The sequence below is a fragment of the Morchella sextelata genome, assembly GCF_020137385.1.
Source record: "Morchella sextelata strain SCLS chromosome Unknown scls_11, whole genome shotgun sequence".
Lineage (NCBI taxonomy): Eukaryota > Fungi > Ascomycota > Pezizomycetes > Pezizales > Morchellaceae > Morchella > Morchella sextelata.
Genome location: NW_025408626.1, coordinates 1134225 through 1152411, shown reverse-complemented (window position 1 = coordinate 1152411; position 18187 = coordinate 1134225). Strand labels below are relative to the sequence as shown.

The 18187-nt window shown below is 47.7% G+C and overlaps 4 protein-coding genes across 4 annotated transcripts; 3 read left to right on the top strand and 1 right to left on the bottom strand.

Moving 5' to 3' along the window:
- Positions 1-10: 10 nt before the first annotated feature.
- H6S33_001716 (uncharacterized protein) lies at positions 11-3568 on the top strand (the record flags this gene model as incomplete). Its single annotated transcript, XM_044833074.1, has 1 exon — positions 11-3568. The coding sequence occupies one exon, from the start codon at positions 11-13 to the stop codon at positions 3566-3568; it is 3558 nt and encodes a 1185-aa protein (XP_044693777.1).
- A 1021-nt stretch (positions 3569-4589) lies between these two features.
- H6S33_001715 (uncharacterized protein) lies at positions 4590-4865 on the bottom strand (the record flags this gene model as incomplete). Its single annotated transcript, XM_044833073.1, has 1 exon — positions 4590-4865. One exon carries the CDS (start codon positions 4863-4865, stop codon positions 4590-4592), a length of 276 nt encoding a protein of 91 aa, XP_044693776.1.
- Positions 4866-6717: 1852 nt separating this feature from the next.
- On the top strand, positions 6718-8556 carry H6S33_001714 (uncharacterized protein; the record flags this gene model as incomplete). Its single annotated transcript, XM_044833072.1, has 1 exon — positions 6718-8556. A coding segment is annotated over one exon (1839 nt), but the record flags the coding sequence as incomplete, so codon positions are not given.
- Positions 8557-9315: 759 nt separating this feature from the next.
- H6S33_001713 (uncharacterized protein) lies at positions 9316-11184 on the top strand (the record flags this gene model as incomplete). The annotated part of the gene is made up of 1 exon (XM_044833071.1): positions 9316-11184. A coding segment is annotated over one exon (1869 nt), but the record flags the coding sequence as incomplete, so codon positions are not given.
- Between the last annotated feature and the right edge of the window lie 7003 nt (positions 11185-18187).

Here is an 18187-nt window from a genome sequence, read left to right as displayed (position 1 = left end):
CAAAAAAAATATGAAAAGAAAAAGGCAGGAAGGGAGAGCGTCCCAACCAGAGAAAAAACAGAAAATTTTGGAGGAACCTATTCACGGTCCTCGACCTATCGTTAATCAGTTCCTTTGTTTTGCGGAAAAATGTTTACCTTGTAAGGTGTTGTTGGATACTGGTGCAACTGGTCCTGGTTTGTCTGCTGTTTTTGTTGATAGTTTTGAGGTCCCGAAGGTGAAACGAGACGTCCCGGCCCGGGTATTTGGATTTACGGGAGAAGTTATGAAGGGCACGGGACACGCCTTTACACAACCATTAATTATAATGTCAAGGGGGCATCAAACACAGTTGTCATTCGAGATCGCCCCTCTCCCGGTTGGCATTGATGCAATATTACCGAACTGGTGGTTGAAAGAACACAAGCCGGTTATAGGGGCAGAAGGGGAAGTTTCCTATGATGGCGAGAACTGCAAGAGTCGATGCTTCACTGACAAGGAACCTCACATAGAAATGGACGAGGGTGTATTAGACGATCCGGAGGCCCAATTCATCGGTAGTATTTGTCTTTTGGAAGATGAATCGGTCAACCTCCGCGAAACTCTTCCCTCTTGGCTCCATGGGTTCCTTAAAGTCTTCCTACCATCGGAAGCAGACAAATTACCACCGCATCGATCTTACGACCACGCGATAGATCTCGAGCCAGAAAAGCAGCCACCATGGGGACCCGTCTACTCCCTATCCGAAGTCGAACTGAAGGTGCTTCGGGAATACCTAGATAAAATGTTGCGATTGGGAAAGATTAGGCCAAGCAAATCCCCGGCAGGAGCCCCAATCCTATTTGTGAAGAAGAAGGACGGTAGTCTGCGACTTTGCGTTGACTACCGTGGACTTAACCGTGTGTCCATCAAGAACAGGTATCCGTTACCGCTTATGGACGAGCTGCGAGATCGAGTGGCAGGCGCGGTTATCTTCTCGAAGATTGACCTGAAGGAAGGTTACAACCTCATCAGGATCAAAGACGGCGACGAGTGGAAGACAGCCTTTCGTACGCGGTACGGGCATTTTGAGTACCTCGTCATGCCTTTTGGGCTGGCAAATGCGCCGGCGACCTTCCAGAACATGATGAATGATGCGCTGAGGGAATTCTTGGATCAAGGGGTAGTAGTATACCTTGATGATATCCTAATATATAGCAAGTCTCGAGAGGAACACAGGGAGCTGGTCGGCAAAGTACTTAGCAGGCTACAAGAATACAACCTGGTCGCCAACCCGAAGAAATCATTCTTCGAGCTCACCGAAATCGAGTTTCTCGGATACATCCTTGCCCCAGCAGGTGTCACCATGGCACTGGATAAGATCATGTCTGTTACGAATTGGCAAGCCCCGTGCAGCGTTAAAGAAGTACAGATCTTCATGGGCTTTGCCAACTTCTACAGAAGGTTTATCCACAATTTCTCCGGGGTCTGTAAACCCATTACCGATTGTCTCAGGGGTGATGCTAAGAACTTTGTCTGGTCTATGACGGCCCAAGCAGCCTTCGAAAAACTCAAAACCCTGTTTACGTCTGCGCCGATCTTGGTACACTTTTCTCCAGATCGCCAGACTATCGTGGAAACGGACGCAAGTGATTTTGCTATCGCCGCAATTCTATCCCAGGTTATTGACGGAAAGACTCACCCTGTTGCCTTTTATTCTCGAAAGCTTAACCCAGCGGAACTCAACTACAACGTCTGGGATAAGGAGATGCTAGGAATTGTGTCAGCCTTCAAGCAATGGCGTCACTACCTCGAAGGACCTAGCCGAACGGTTCTCGTCTATACGGATCACAAGAACTTGGAATATTTTTCAACAACCAAGGTTCTTAACCGACGACAGGCAAGGTGGGCTGAGTCTTTGGCGGAATTTGACTTCAAGATTATTTACCGCCCGGGAACCAAAAATGGGAAGGCAGATGCACTATCGCGACGGCCGGAGTACCGTCCTGAAGGGGGAGGCACGCTTGGGAAACAGCCGATAGACAGGTTCTTTAAGCCCGGACAGTTGGCGGAGGAAGAGTTTGTGGTATCAGCGGTGTCGCTTGCCTCCAAGGGGGTGATTGACTGGTCCAAGAACTTTCTGGATCATGTCCGGCAGGCGGCATCGGGAGACCCGACATGGGTAGGATTGAGAGAGAGAGTTGAGCAAGGGGAGAAGCTGGGGGAACTGAAGGATATCGCTGAGAAAGACGGGCTACTCTTTTATAAGAACCGACTCTATATTCCGGCAGACGACCGTATTAAGATCCGAATCGCACAGGCAGAACACGATTCGAAGGTGGCAGGACACTTTGGACAAGATAAAACTTTGGAACTCATCACGCGTAACTTTTATTGGCCAAAAATGAACGAGTGGATTGATGATTACGTTCGGTCATGTGACGAGTGCCAGCGCAACAAACCCAGCCGCCATAAGAAATACGGTGCGCTTCTACCACTGTCCACGCCACATTCTGTCTGGCAATCGATATCAATGGACTTCGTCGTTCAGTTACCGGAATCAAAGGGATACAACCAAATTTGGGTAGTAGTCGATAGGTTCTCGAAGATGTCGCATTTCATCCCCCTAGTAGCAGAAACGACCGCGCAGGATTTAGCGAAGATATTCCTCGGTCAAATCTGGCGACTCCATGGGCTGCCTCTCGACATAGTTTCCGACAGGGACGCTAAGTTTACTTCAAGCTTTTGGGCATCCCTTATGGAATTATTGGATGTGAGAATCAGAATGAGTACGGCTTTCCACCCTCAGACCGATGGGCAAACAGAGCGAGTCAACCAAACCCTCGAGCACTACTTACGAGCCTTTTGTAACTACGAGCAAGACGATTGGGCAGAGCTACTCCCGTTGGCGGAGTATGCTTACAACAACTCGGTTACCACCGCCACGGGCCAATCTCCGTTCTATACCAATTACGGTTACAACCCAAGAACCAACTGGCCGACGGAAGCTGAAGTGGTCAACCCAACCAGTGACCTGTATGCTCACTTTATCCGAGGAGTTCATGATTCCGCTCTCGCTCGCTTAACAGACACCAGGGAGAAGATGGGGAAATACTATGATCGGAAAAGGGACGAACCGCCTAACTTCAAGGTGGGAGACATGGTTATGCTCAATGCGACCAACATCAAGACTCGTCGCTCTACCAAGAAACTCGATCATAAGAAACTCGGCCCGTTCAAAATTGTCCGACTAGCCGGTAAACGAGCCTGCGAACTGGAACTGCTACCGCAAGTCAAAATCCATAACGTGTTCCATATTGAACTCTTGGAACGTTACCGACAGAGCAGTATACCAGGCCGCGAACAACGTCCCCCAACTCCCGAAGAGGTCGATAAGGAAGGAGAGGTTTTGTACGAAGTGGAAAGTATTGTGGGAAGCCGAAAGAGCAGAAAGGGATTAGTAGAATACCTGGTGAAATGGCGGGGCTATTCGATGAGCGACTGTACTTACCAAGTCACGGACGTTATGAACGAGGAAGTACTTGATCTAGTCCGCGACTTTCATCGAAGAAACCCCAAGGCTGTGAAGGACCAACGCCTGAGACTATAGAGGTACCCCACGGGGCTAAGTCCTTCCCCTCCACAGACACCGCGGGTGATATGTGGAGCAGGTTTACTGGAACCATAGTCTGTCAGAAGATGTCCCGAGACGTGACACCCTGGAAGGGGGGTAAGCTGTTACGGGCATGCCAAGCATTTACGGGAGTAAGAGAAAGGCTAGTAGATACCCCTATACCCTTTAATACTAATGGCAACACCACTATCAACTCCGGTTCGCACCTACGAGGTACGGTGCGATCAATATGCGACCAAATGCGGAGTTGCGGTTTTCCTAGTTAAAAAAACACGTTTTCGACCCCAATAATAACCCCCGGAGCGTCAAACCGCCGGAGGGGAGTGTTTTGGTACCGGTGGATATATGAGGGACAGCTGGAATCAATCGGATCGAAGATCGGACCGCTCGGAGCGAATCGGCGCAAGCTGCCAGCCCACCAAGTACCTATCGGCGGTACCTGTGGGCATGAGAGGACTCTGCTATGTGGGAAAGCGATGTGGGAAGAGGCCTGAGTAGGTAGCCTTGCCGTCCGAGACCTCCGAAGAGCCGACGCTGACGATTATCCACCAGACGGCTGATGGAGAAGAAACATCGACAGGGAAACGTGCATTAGAGTGGACAAATAGGTTGAGGGGTTTCAGCGGCTTTAGGAGTTTGGGTTACGGACTTAGGAGTTAAATGTTCTTGGTTGTTTTTCAGGGTCTCGGGCATGCCCCGAGCGTATTCTGTATTATTATTAGATTGGGTCCTCGAGACATAAGCGAGGGACATAAATACTGTGTCATTCACTGACTAGCCAAACTATCATCGGCGAAATCAGAGTCTTAACAATATAAATCGTTGATACGCGAGTTACAACTTTATTTGACTATACTTTTGGAAATACTTTATTCTATTGTGACTTCGAATTCTACCTGAACTATTACGTCGAAGATGGTCGAACATCACACGCTAACTCTAGTGAATCTTTGTTGATAACGTAGCTCGCGGGGCCCGTATCGGATCAAGGAGAATTCTACTCGACGTTGACTGAAGAGACCTTGGAGACTTCTACCTTTGTAGCTGTTAGCCGAACTCTGAGCTCTGCGTAGTGTACTCTTGTGGTCTGGTACGCATCCCTCACATCTACCTCTTGTAAATCCGTTGCGTATTGGATAAGACCATTTTGACACTGTTGAAGAAGCGCATAGGCTTCAGCTCCGACAACGTGATTGACCTGTGGATGCGCTTCAAAAAATCTTTGGAGATTATCATTGAGTTGTTGATAATCGACATGGACATGTTCCGACATTGTAGACTATGGTGTTGTATTGGTTGGCGATAGAGGACGCAACCTACGTATCGCGGGGGTTATAGGCAATAGACGGTGGTGCCAAGGAATACAACCTAGGTAGTAACGTAGACGTGAACGTAGACGTAAAGGTATGCTTTGACTATGGACTATGGGGTGGCTCTGCCTGGTATGATAAACCGGTTGGAGCCCTATGACGTAATGCGGACAAAGAATAGTATTCGTGGAATAAATACAGAGGTTGCGTAAAGAGGAAAAGAAGAGAAGGAAAACAGATAAAAGCACAAAACAACGCCCCCTTATATATCCAACCATAGTCCAATAATGACTAATATCTCCGTGTAACAGAAACTAAAAGAACATAACAGAAATCCCCATTACAAATCCTAATACCACCACACAATACCTCCTTTCCTCGTTCCAGTCTATCACCTAGTCAAAGATACATAGCTGCCGTTACATTATTCCTGAAGGGCATAAACTCATTATTCCAGTCACTCATGATGAGTGCACATGCAATGCCAACGATGGCCCTCATTATCAATGGGTAAGAGGCGATCATATACCATTGAGAAGCAAATCTAGGGGACAGGGTATACATATTTCCGAATTTGTTACTCCATGGGGGAGATTGAGGGTAGATGAGAAAAATATGTCAGATGGGGACCTTATCAAATATGGCTTGCATAAGAGAGAGGCAACCGAAATTATTCAATGTGGAGGAGCTATATGGTGGGATCAGGAAAAAATAGTGCAGCAGACATTAACAGCTATAACTATTTTCGAAGCAGCGCATCCCGGTTGCTGTGCATTATTCCTCTTTGATAATGCAACTAGTCATAATGCATTTGCTTCAGATGCATTGAGAGGGACAAAAATGAATAAAGGGCCAGGGGGGTCACAACCACATATGAGAGACGGGTGGTATATGGATAAAAACGGAGTCAGAATGGTTCAGAAGATGTGTTATGGACAGAGGGAGAGAAAAATCCCGAAATCATTATGGGGAGAACCTAAAGGTTTAGAAGTCATTTTAAAAGAAAGAGGCTTATGGCCCAAAGAGGGCCTATATCTGGACTGCACTCAACGGAATAATGTCCCCAAAGAGCAGAGAAAACACTCTGAAGCAGTAGCCAATTGCTGTGCCCGCAAACTCATATCTCAACAACCAGATTTTCTGTCACAAAAAGGCAGAGTTCAAGAAGTAGTAGAGGGTAGAGGACACAAAGTTTTATTCTACCCTAGATTCCATTGCGAGCTCAATTGGATTGAGTACTTCTGGGCTAGGGTAAAGCTGTATACCCGAAATAATTGTGGTTATGATATAAAGTCTCTTAGAGAAAATGTACCCCTAGCACTCATATGGGCATCAGATTTGATACCCAAATGGTGGAGCAAATCGTTGAGAATTATGGATACATATAGGGCGGGAGTTATATATGGTACTGAAGAGTTCAGAGTGAAAGCTTATAAGAGTCACAGGAGGGTTACTAGTAGTAAAATATAATTTCTTGTAGTCTTACTATAGGTGCAAAAAATATCAAAAAATAAACTTGGAGCAATTTGATGAACGGTACCTCCAATTACATACTAAACTCTCTAAGAATCCCTACTGAAAATCCGGAATCATTTGGATCTATATTCATAATGCTAGTACAGTTTAAAAAATCTTCCGTAATAGTACCAAAATGACCAAAAATTAAACTCAAGGAATTTCTTGCTCGAAAGTCTCTATTTTAGCGGACACACCACAAGATCCCACGTTTAAAATCTGGCGAATTTAGGAGCATTATTCATAAAGTTAAAAAATATTTTGTATTTCATGTATTGATGGTCGTTGACCACTTGAAAGTCTTGGCGTTCCAACCCGTTGTCATGGCGGTACACCTTTAAGACCAGCCGCACCATACATGGAAAAAGACCTATACTGAAGGCAGGACTGTCATGGACAGTCAAAGGAAAAGATGAAGGTGCCCAACGGTCTTTCCTGTTTGACACCGGTTGTACAGGAGCAATCCTCAACCAGAGTTTTGTCAGGAAGCATGGAATTCCCTTAGTGCGGCGGGATCAACCTCTGACAATGTTTGATGCTCAAGGAGATGTCATGATGGGACGAGGCGAGTATTACACTCACCCGGTCCGCATGATTATGGGAGATCATAAAGAGACGCTCCGATGGGAAGTGGCTACTTTGGAAGAAGGAATGACCGGTTACCTGCCAATTAGTTGGGCTAGGAAGAATAACCCGGATATCAACTGGGAACTCAACACCATGAGCTGGAGGAGTGACTACTGCAAACAGAATTGTCTCCCAGCGGCCACCCAGATTGAACTGATCTCTCCATACCAAATGTTGGAAGAGGAAGAGACAGTCTATCAATTGGTTGGTTCAGTATGGCATGATGAGGACGGAGGTGATATTGCTGAGAAAATACACCACCTATACCGGGATTGGGCTGATGTGTTCAGTCAAGAGAAGATTGAGGAAATGCCGCCGCATTCCCATAATGATTTGAAGATCAAACTCTTGCCTGGCACCGCTCCCCCATTTGGCCCGCTGTACCCATGTTCCGCTCCAGAGTTGAAGGCCCTCCGAGAGTACCTGGACAAAGAATTGTCTTCAGGAAAGATCTCTAGGTCTAACAGCCCTGCTGCGGCGCCCATACTGTTTATTCCTAAGAAGGATGGGACATTGCGGATTTGTGTGGACTATAGAGGATTGAACAAGGTCACTGTCAAGGACAAGTACCCGCTGCCTATCATGAGTGAGCTCAGGGACAGGTTGTTCAAGGCCAAGATCTTCACAAAGATAGACCTGAAGAACGGCTTCAATTTGATCAGGATAGCAGAAGGTGATGAGTGGAAAACCACTTTCAGAACCCGCTATGGACTGTATCAGTATAATGTGATGCCATTTGGTCTATGCAATGCTCCCTCCGCTTTCCAGGCAATGATCAATGATGTGCTAAAGGAACTACTGGATGAAGGAGTAGTTGTCTATATTGATGACATCCTCATCTACTCGGAGACTGAGAAAGAGCATGAGCTATTGGTCAAGAAGGTACTACAGAAGCTTAGGGAAGCTAAGCTCTGTGCCTCGATCAGTAAGACATCCTTCCATGTCCGAGAAGTAGAGTATCTAGGCTATCACATCTCGGAAGAAGGAGTATCTATGTCAGAAGATAAGGTGGAGGCAGTTAAGGAATGGCCGGTCCCTGAGAATATCAAGGCAGTACAGGCATTCCTCGGATTCGCAAACTTCTATCGCCGCTTTATTGAAGGCTTCAGTAAGGTTTGCAAGCCATTAACTGACCTCCTGCAAAAAGACAAGAAATGGTATTGGACGGCAGTACATGAGCAGGCCTTTGAAGAACTCAAGAGGCTGTTCACAAGTGCTCCAATCCTCCTTCATTTTGACCCTAGTAGGAGAACGGTGGTCGAGACAGATGCCAGTGATTTTGCCAAGGGAGCGGTGCTCTCTCAGTATGGGGACGATGGGAAGCTACATCCGGTGGCATTCTATTCCAAGAAGTTCTCCCCTGCTGAGATCAACTATGACATTCATGATAAGGAAATGGGAGCTATTGTAGCCTCTTTCTGGGAATGGGAACACATGTGTAACGGAGCCATTTCAACTGTCTGGTGTATGAGTACACACAGGGCCCGGTTACATGCTGAGAGTTATTGTTAGAAGCCAGTTGCACGGTGATATGCAAGTACCGGCAGTGTGGTTAGCTACCAGCTGTTAGAGTAACTACATTCCGGGCGCTAGGAAGGGGACCTATTCATGGGAGCAATGACTGACGAGTCTATGCTTCGCCAGTGACTAGAAGACCGGCCAGAGTGAAGCTCTGATTGTCCGGTGATCCTCTGTATCCTCCGAGCATTGTAAGTCCGCCGAAAGGCAGGGACTATGCTAGGGAAGTCTACAATAAGCGAAAGCTCTACAGCAATGATTAAGCTTACACCTGAGCGCTAGCTCATTCATGCAGGTCCTCGGTTGTGTGGCAACCAAGGCTGCAGGTGTTACAAAGGCTTTGACTAAGGGTGGTTGCCTTGGGTATCGGAAAACACCCGCTGACGCTTAGAGAAAAGCGGGGTAGCGGTGGTATTGTTTCCGGTACTGAGGAGAGGCCCACCGGAACTTAGTAAGGAGTTAGGAGCAGAGAATAGAGGCCTTCGGAGTATAAGTACTCAGGTTCATTCTCGCCCTTCAGTCCTATTCTCTCGAGTCTTCATCAGAAAGAAAAACAAAAGTTCTTATCGGTAGCAGAGCCCTTAAAGATTATTGAGTTCTAGCGATAGTATCTTTGAATAATCTGCAACCTGATTGTCTATCTTGCACGGCCGTCTCTATTCTATACAAATCTATTTCTCTTAGAAAGGACCCCCGTTACAGATAATCTTTAAGGCTCAAGTCACCTTCAGATTATTCTTCCTATATACAAAAATGTCCGCCCTCTCAGCTCCGGATGCGCCCCTGCAGATTGAATGGCAGCCGGTGCCCCTCCAGCTTGATGCCACTGGGCAGACACAGCTTGTCAAGAAGCCCAGGACCGCTTTACAGACCTACATCCCCGGTTGCGAGCCTGCTTGGCAGGATACCGACGAGATTTCCGTCCAGCAGTTCTTCACAGAGCTTCAGACCTACCTCCAGCACAGCCTGCAGAATCAGTTGACCCGGGGCAGTCAGGCCCTACTCATTGTACAAGAGCGCCAGGCAGCACAGAATGCTCTGATGGCGGAAGCTCTTGAGTACATGAGAATGGAGGTCAACTCTGTTCAGGAAGAACTCCGGAAGTATGTGGAGAAAGATGAGCTGAATGCCGATGCCATGGAGATTGAGTGGACAAACCCGGCTACTCCACCGGACTTTGTGGCCGAGATACAGAAAGCCCTTGATGAAGGAAGACTGGTGGTGGCCAGACCAGCAACTCCGGCACCAAATCCAGTCTCCAGGTCCTCTTCCAGAGCAGCTACCAGGACAATGCAGCGGAAGGCCAGCCCCTTTGCAGCATTTCCGGTCAGATCCACTAGGAGAGTTATTCCTATTGTGCAGCCAGCGGTGGGAGCTTCACCCTTACCACCTAGCCGCTTCGGTGGGGTACACCCACTCCTTGGAGGAACTGACCGATCCTTTGACTATGAAGGAGAGTTCTTCTCAGGTGCAGGCCGAGGACCTCCCAGTCCACTAGCCAGGAACCCGGGAAGGTTCACCATGTCTGGGGCCGCTCAACCAGCAGCAACCTCACCTTTGGCCAGCAATCCGGCACCAGTAGCACCTGTGGCCCCTCCTGCTGCGGCCGCCGCTCCCCCTCCAGCTCAGGCACAGGGAGGAAGTGGTGGAAATCAGAACCCTCCACCCCCAGCAGCCCGCGCTCCCGCTCCAGGAGATTCAGACAGTTCAGACTCGGAACCAGAAGGTGGTGATAGGAGAGGATGGCGGAGATATCTTAAGAAGAAGTTGGAGAAGCAACAGAAGGACTTGTTTGCTATTATGTCCCAGCAGTATCAACCTCCGGCCACCTCCCACCCTTCTACTTCCACTAGGGCCAGAGAACCAAAGGCACCACCACCTTCCAAATTCCAGGGCAAAGCGGAGCAAGTGGAGACCTTCATCCGGCAATGTGAGAATGTGTTCTCCATTGAGAGCCTGTCATTTACCTCTGAGGAGGTTAAGATCCGATATGCAGGCAACTTGATGGAAGGTGAGGCAGCGATCCGATGGTATGAGGCATACCACAATTCAATTGATCAAGCCTCTGCCAACCGTCTTGCTGGAATACCGGTGCAGTTGGATCAGAGATGGAAGCATTGGGATTCCTTTGTGGATGCTTTTAGAGCTGCCTTCGGTGAAGCCATCTCTAGAGATGATGCTGTAGCCCAATGGAATACCCTCACCCACACAGCTCGAGGAGGAATAGACCTCTTCCTGAATACTATCATTCAGCTGATGTGGAAGACTGGCTATGAGGGTCAGTTGGTGGATGATAAGATTCATAATTCCCTCCTCCCGGACCTAGGTATGAGTTGGGCTCTTTTTAATCCCAAGCCAAAGTCCTTGATGGAGCGGATAGCTGCTCTAAGAGAGTTAGGGCACACCCATGAGAGGTACCAAGGGATGGCAGCTGAGAAAGCGCACCCTCGGACCAAGAAAGATCCTCCCGCTCAGAAGGACCAGCAGCCTAAGAGGAAAAGAGAAGCTGCGAGCTCCTCTGGACCTCAGAAGACTCCTGGACCTAAGGACAAAGCGGTGGAACTGAAGGGTATCCCGGGGGATATTCTAGAAGAAAGAAGGAAAGCAGAAGTATGCTTGAAGGTATGACCTTCCGGTACTCCCTATTGGTAGAGTGCATAGACTGACTTGTGCAATAGTGCGGCAAGTCCAGACACAAATGGACCGATTGTTGGTCCAAGGAACCTACTGTTGTTCGAGTAGCAGCAGTGAGGGTACAAAAGCGGAAAAGAGGGAATGGCAAGTCCAACTCTCAGAAGAAGGCTAAAGTGGCTGCTGTAGTAGCAGAGGATCCACTTATTGTACTCCCGGAGGTTACGGAAGATTTTGTTTTGCAGCCTGAGCAAGACTCGGACAATGAAATCCTCTGGTAGAAAAGTGTCTGTTTGGGTCTATGTTTACTAGTTTTCTTTTATATGGGATTTGGGTTTCTATGTTTCTCTTGAATAAATTATGATTGTGTTTCCGCCTATTTGATTGCTCCAAGCACTCTGAGGATGGGTTTAAGACCCGAAACAGCTGGTCTGTCAGTGCTCTACCAAAGTTACATTTGCTACAAAGACACTTCCAAACCGCTACCAAAAAATTACCACACATCATACCCGCTATATTACCGCTTGGGAATAGAACCAAAGGATCTTTGATCTTAGTAGTGCCCGAAGCTATTAGCTATGCTGAAAAGACAAAGAGAAACGAGTCCAGAATCCGCTGTTAAGCAAAGAAGGTTGGAACAGAGGCTTCCCTCCTTACCAGTACATGGAAAAAGACCTATACTGAAGGCAGGACTGTCATGGACAGTCAAAGGAAAGGATGAAGGCGCCCAAGGGTCTTTCCTGTTTGACACCGGTTGTACAGGAGCAATCCTCAACCAGAGTTTTGTCAGGAAGCATGGAATTCCCTTAGTGCGGCGGGATCAACCTCTGACAATGTTTGATGCTCAAGGAGATGTCATGATGGGAGGAGGCGAGTATTACACTCACCCGGTCCGCATGATTATGGGAGATCATAAGGAGACACTCCGATGGGAAGTGGCTACTTTGGAAGAAGGAATGACCGGTTACCTGCCAATTAGTTGGGCTAGGAAGCATAACCCGGACATCAACTGGGAACTCAACACCATGAGCTGGAGAAGTGACTACTGTAAGCAGAATTGTCTCCCAGCGGCCACCAAGATTGAACTGATCTCTCCATACCAAATGTTGGAAGAAGAAGAGACAGTCTATCAATTGGTTGGTTCAGTATGGCATGATGAGGACGGAGGTGATATTGCTGAGAAAATACACCACCTATACCGGGATTGGGCTGATGTGTTCAGTCAAGAGAAGATTGAGGAAATGCCGCCGCATTCCCATAATGATTTAAAGATCAAACTCTTGCCTGGGACCGCTCCCCCATTTGGCCCACTGTACCCATGTTCCGCTCCAGAGTTGAAGGCCCTCCGAGAGTACCTGGACAAAGAATTGTCTTCAGGAAAGATCTCTAGATCTAATAGCCCTGCTGCGGCGCCCATACTGTTCATTCCTAAGAAGGATGGGACATTGCGAATTTGTGTGGACTACAGAGGATTGAACAAGGTCACTGTCAAGGACAAGTACCCGCTGCCTATCATGAGTGAGCTCAGAGACAGGTTGTTCAAGGCCAAGATCTTCACAAAGATAGACCTGAAGAACGGCTTCAATTTGATCAGGATAGCAGAAGGTGATGAGTGGAAAACCGCTTTCAGAACCCGCTATGGACTGTATCAGTATAATGTGATGCCATTTGGTCTATGCAATGCCCCCTCAGCCTTCCAGGCAATGATCAATGATGTGCTAAAGGAACTACTGGATGAAGGAGTGGTTGTCTACATCGACGACATCCTCATCTACTCGGAGACTGAGAAAGAGCATGAGCTACTGGTCAAGAAGGTATTACAGAAGCTTAGGGAAGCAAAGCTCTGTGCCTCGATCAATAAGACATCCTTCCATGTCCGAGAAGTAGAATACCTAGGCTATCACATCTCGGAAGAAGGAGTATCTATGTCAGAAGACAAGGTGGAGGCAGTTAAGGAATGGCCGGTCCCTGAGAATATCAAGGCAGTACAAGCATTCCTCGGATTTGCAAACTTCTATCGCCGCTTTATTGAAGGCTTCAGTAAAGTCTGCAAACCATTAACTGACCTCCTGCAAAAAGACAAGAAATGGTATTGGACGGCAGCACATGAGCAGGCCTTTGAAGAACTCAAGAGGCTGTTCACAAGCGCTCCAATCCTCCTTCATTTTGACCCTAGTAGGAGAACGGTGGTCGAGACAGATGCCAGTGATTTTGCCAAGGGAGCGGTGCTCTCTCAGTATGGGGATGATGGGAAGCTACATCCGGTGGCATTCTATTCTAAGAAGTTCTCCCCCGCCGAGATCAACTACGACATTCATGATAAGGAAATGGGAGCTATTGTAGCCTCTTTCCGGGAATGGGAACACATGCTCAAATCTTGTGAGCAAGAGATCACGGTTTTCACAGACCACAAGAACTTGGAGTATTTTAATTCTACCAAGGTTCTCACTAGGCGGCAAGCTAGATGGTCCGAGGACCTAGCAGGCTATAATTTCAAAGTTGTCTACAGACCGGGAGAAAAGAATGGCAAGACTGATGTGCTATCTAGGCGCTGGGATCACCGCCTTGGAGAGGGAGGTGAAACTCTGCAGCCGGAGCCACAGATCTTTTTTAGGCCAGGTCAATTGGTTCTGGATCCTGCAAAGCTAGCGGCTGTCAGGGTGAATCAATTGCAGAATACATTCTTAGAGCGCCTATACACGGCTGCTAAAGAGGATAGTTTCTGGCAGGAATTGCACCGCTCTCTGGTTGAAAGGAAACCAAATTTGGACCAGAACTTGTCGGTCAAGAACGGTCTCATCTTCTATAAAAATAGATGGTATATACCCAAAGACAAGAAGCTTCAGATGGAAATACTGTCCGATACCCACGACTCTAAGGTGGCTGGTCATTTTGGCCAATTTAAGACACTAGAGCGGGTGAAAAATAACTTCTTTTGGCCCAACATGGATAAGGATGTTGAGGAATATGTCCGGAGCTGTGACAGCTGCCAGAGGAATAAGACCTCAAGACACAAGAAGTTTGGTATGCTCCAACCGTTGGAGATACCCTATCGGCCATGGACTTCCATCTCTATGGACTTCATTGTGGGATTACCGGAATCTAGTGGGTTTACAAAGATCTGGGTAATAGTGGACCGCTTTTCGAAAATGGCACACTACATCCCTCTTCCTACCCTCAATAAAACGGAAGATTTGGCTAAGTTGTTCTTGAAGGAAGTTTGGAGACTCCATGGTTTACCTGATGACATAGTCTCGGACAGAGATAGCAGGTTCATTTCTCACTTTTGGCAATCTCTCATGAGTCTCCTCAATGTGAAGCTGAAGATGTCCACATCTTTCCACCCACAAACGGACGGTCAAACAGAAAGAGTTAACCAGACCCTGGAACATTACTTGCGGAGTTATTGTTCATATCAACAGGATGACTGGGCAGAACTCTTGCCTTTGGCAGAGTATGCATATAACTCGGCGGTCTCTGAGTCTACCAAAGTATCGGCTTTCTATGCCAACTATGGATATGAACCCAGGACCAACTGGCCGGCCCCAAAGGAAGGAGTACAATGGAACAATCCAGCGAGCGAGGTCATGATATCTCAATGGGAATCTATCTGGCAGGCTATGAATGCCAGCTTGGGTAAAGCTAGATTAAGGATGGCCCGGTGGTATGATACTCATGCCCTGGCACCGCCTGAAATCAAGCCCGGAGATGATGTTATGCTAGACCGGCGCAATGTGCAAACAAAGCGGCCTTTGGGAAAATTGGATCAGAAGAAGATGGGACCTTTTAAGGTCTTAGAAGCTATTGGTACCCGTGCCTACAAGCTCTCTCTTCCCCCCCAAATGGGAATCCACCCGGTCTTTCATGTCTCTCTTTTGGAACCTTACAGAGCACCGGTAGATCCTGAGAGAAGAGTTCCATTACCGGAACCTGAAGAGATTGAAGGAGAACAGAACTGGGTTGTCCGAGAGGTAGCTGATAGCCGGGTCAATAAGAAAAGGAGACTAGTGGAATACCTAGTGCTATGGGAAGGTTATGAAAACGAGGATGCTACATGGGAACCTTGGGAGCATCTCAAGAAGAGTGCTGAAGAAGCCCTTCTGGATTTCCATATGAGGTATCCTAAGAAACCCAGAGACAAGCGGATTGTTGGGGTGTAGTTTGTTTTCCTTCAGGTTTTCGTTCTTTGCATATCACGGAGTTTCTTGTCACATAGATTGGATGGTAATAGAATGGTTATAGATCTCGGAGACCAAGATCCTGGAAGAGGGGAGTGGTGTAACGGAGCCATTTCAACTGTCTGGTGTATGAGTACACACAGGGCCCGGTTACATGCTGAGAGTTATTGTTAGAAGCCAGTTGCACGGTGATATGCAAGTACCGGCAGTGTGGTTAGCTACCAGCTGTTAGAGTAACTACATTCCGGGCGCTAGGAAGGGGACCTATTCATGGGAGCAATGACTGACGAGTCTATGCTTCGCCAGTGACTAGAAGACCGGCCAGAGTGAAGCTCTGATTGTCCGGTGATCCTCTGTATCCTCCGAGCATTGTAAGTCCGCCGAAAGGCAGGGACTATGCTAGGGAAGTCTACAATAAGCGAAAGCTCTACAGCAATGATTAAGCTTACACCTGAGCGCTAGCTCATTCATGCAGGTCCTCGGTTGTGTGGCAACCAAGGCTGCAGGTGTTACAAAGGCTTTGACTAAGGGTGGTTGCCTTGGGTATCGGAAAACACCCGCTGACGCTTAGAGAAAAGCGGGGTAGCGGTGGTATTGTTTCCGGTACTGAGGAGAGGCCCACCGGAACTTAGTAAGGAGTTAGGAGCAGAGAATAGAGGCCTTCGGAGTATAAGTACTCAGGTTCATTCTCGCCCTTCAGTCCTATTCTCTCGAGTCTTCATCAGAAAGAAAAACAAAAGTTCTTATCGGTAGCAGAGCCCTTAAAGATTATTGAGTTCTAGCGATAGTATCTTTGAATAATCTGCAACCTGATTGTCTATCTTGCACGGCCGTCTCTATTCTATACAAATCTATTTCTCTTAGAAAGGACCCCCGTTACAACATGCTCAAATCCTGTGAACAGGAGATCACGGTTTTTACAGACCACAAGAACTTGGAGTACTTTAATTCCACCAAGGTTCTCACTAGACGGCAGGCTAGATGGTCTGAGGACCTCGCAGGCTACAATTTTAAAGTTGTCTACAGACCGGGAGAAAAGAATGGCAAGACTGATGTGCTACCTAGGCGCTGGGATCACCGCCTTGGAGAGGGAGGTGAAACTCTGCAGCCGGAGCCACAGATCTTTTTTAGGCCAGTGTTACGGGCATGCCAAGCATTTACGGGAGTAAGAAGAAAGGCTAGTAGATACCCCAATACCCTCTGATACTAATAGCAACACCACTATCAACTCCGGTTCGCACCCACGAGGTGCGGTGCGATCAATATGCGACCAAATGCGGAGTTGCAGTTTCCCTAGTTAAAAAACACGTTTTCAACCCCAATAATAACCCCCGGAGCGTCAAACCGCCGGAGGGGAGTGCTGTTGGATCGGTGGATATATGTGTTACGGGCATGCCAAGCATTTACGGGAGTGAGAGAAAGGCTAGTAGATATCCCTATACCCTTTTTACTAATGGCAACACCACTATCAACTCCGGTTCGCACCTACGAGGTACGGTGCGATCAACATGCGACCAAATGCGGAGTTGCGGTTTTCCTAGTTAAAAAACACGTTTTCGACCCCAATAATAACCCCCGGAGCGTCAAACCGCCGGAGGGGGGTGTTTTGGTACCGGTGGATATATGAGGGACCGCTGGAATCAATCGGATCGAAGATCGGACCACCCGGAGCGAATCGGCGCAAGCTGCCAGCCGACCGAGTACCTATCGGCGGTACCTGTGGGCATGAGAGGACTCTGCTATGGGGGAAAGCGATGTGGGAAGAGGCCTGAGTAGGTAGCTTTGCCGTCCGAGACCTCCGAATAGCCGACGCTGACGATTATCCACCAGACGGCCGATGGAGAAGAAACATCGACAGGGAAACGTGCATTAGAATGGGTAAATAGGTTGAGGGGTTTTCTGCGGGCTTAGGAGTTTGGGTTATGGACTTAGGAGTTAAATGTTTTTGGTTGTTTTTCAGGGTCTCGGGCATGCCCCGAGTGTATTCTGTATTATTAGTAGATGGGGTCCTCGAGACATAAGCGAGGGATATAAATACTGTGTCATTCACTGACTAGCCAAACCATCATCGGCGAAATCAGAGTCTTAACAATATAAAATCGTTGATACGCGAGTTACAACTTTATTTGACTATACTTTTGGAATTACTCTACTCTATCGTGACTTCGAACTCTACCTGAACTATTACGTCGAAGACGGTCGAACATCAAACGCTAACTCTAGTGAATCTTTGTTGATAACGTAGCTCGCGGGGCCCGTATCGGATCAAGGAGAATCATACTCGACGTTGACTGAAGAGACCTTGGAGACTTCCACCTTTGTAGCTGTTAGCTGAACTCTGAGCTCTGCGTAGTGTACTCTTGTGGTCTGGTACGCATCCCTCACAGTATATTGTTACTAACAAGTTCACTTGGAGTAACGAAGTCACCTCAAAAAAAAAAAAAAAAAAAGAACTATCATCATTATCCCCTATCACAATGACTACCCGAAGGGATAATTATTTCATAGATACCTCGGCCGTAACTGAGGAGGGCGGAGGGGAAGATTCTATGGTAATATCGAGGGCTGCTAGCCCAGATCCCCTGCTTACGGGAGGACCCTCTACAACAACTAGGCAATCGAGTAAACGCTCTGCTCAAGCCCAGTTCGTGAGGAATATGCAGGAGTTTTTGGATACCCATGAGGCACAAATGAGGTATCTTGGTGCAGCTGGACAGGCCGTTTGGCAACAGCTACAAAACCTCCAGGAGCAAGTCCAAGGGAGTGGACAAATCCTGGATAAGAAAGTACGGCAAGAAGCCATTGCCCAAAAACAA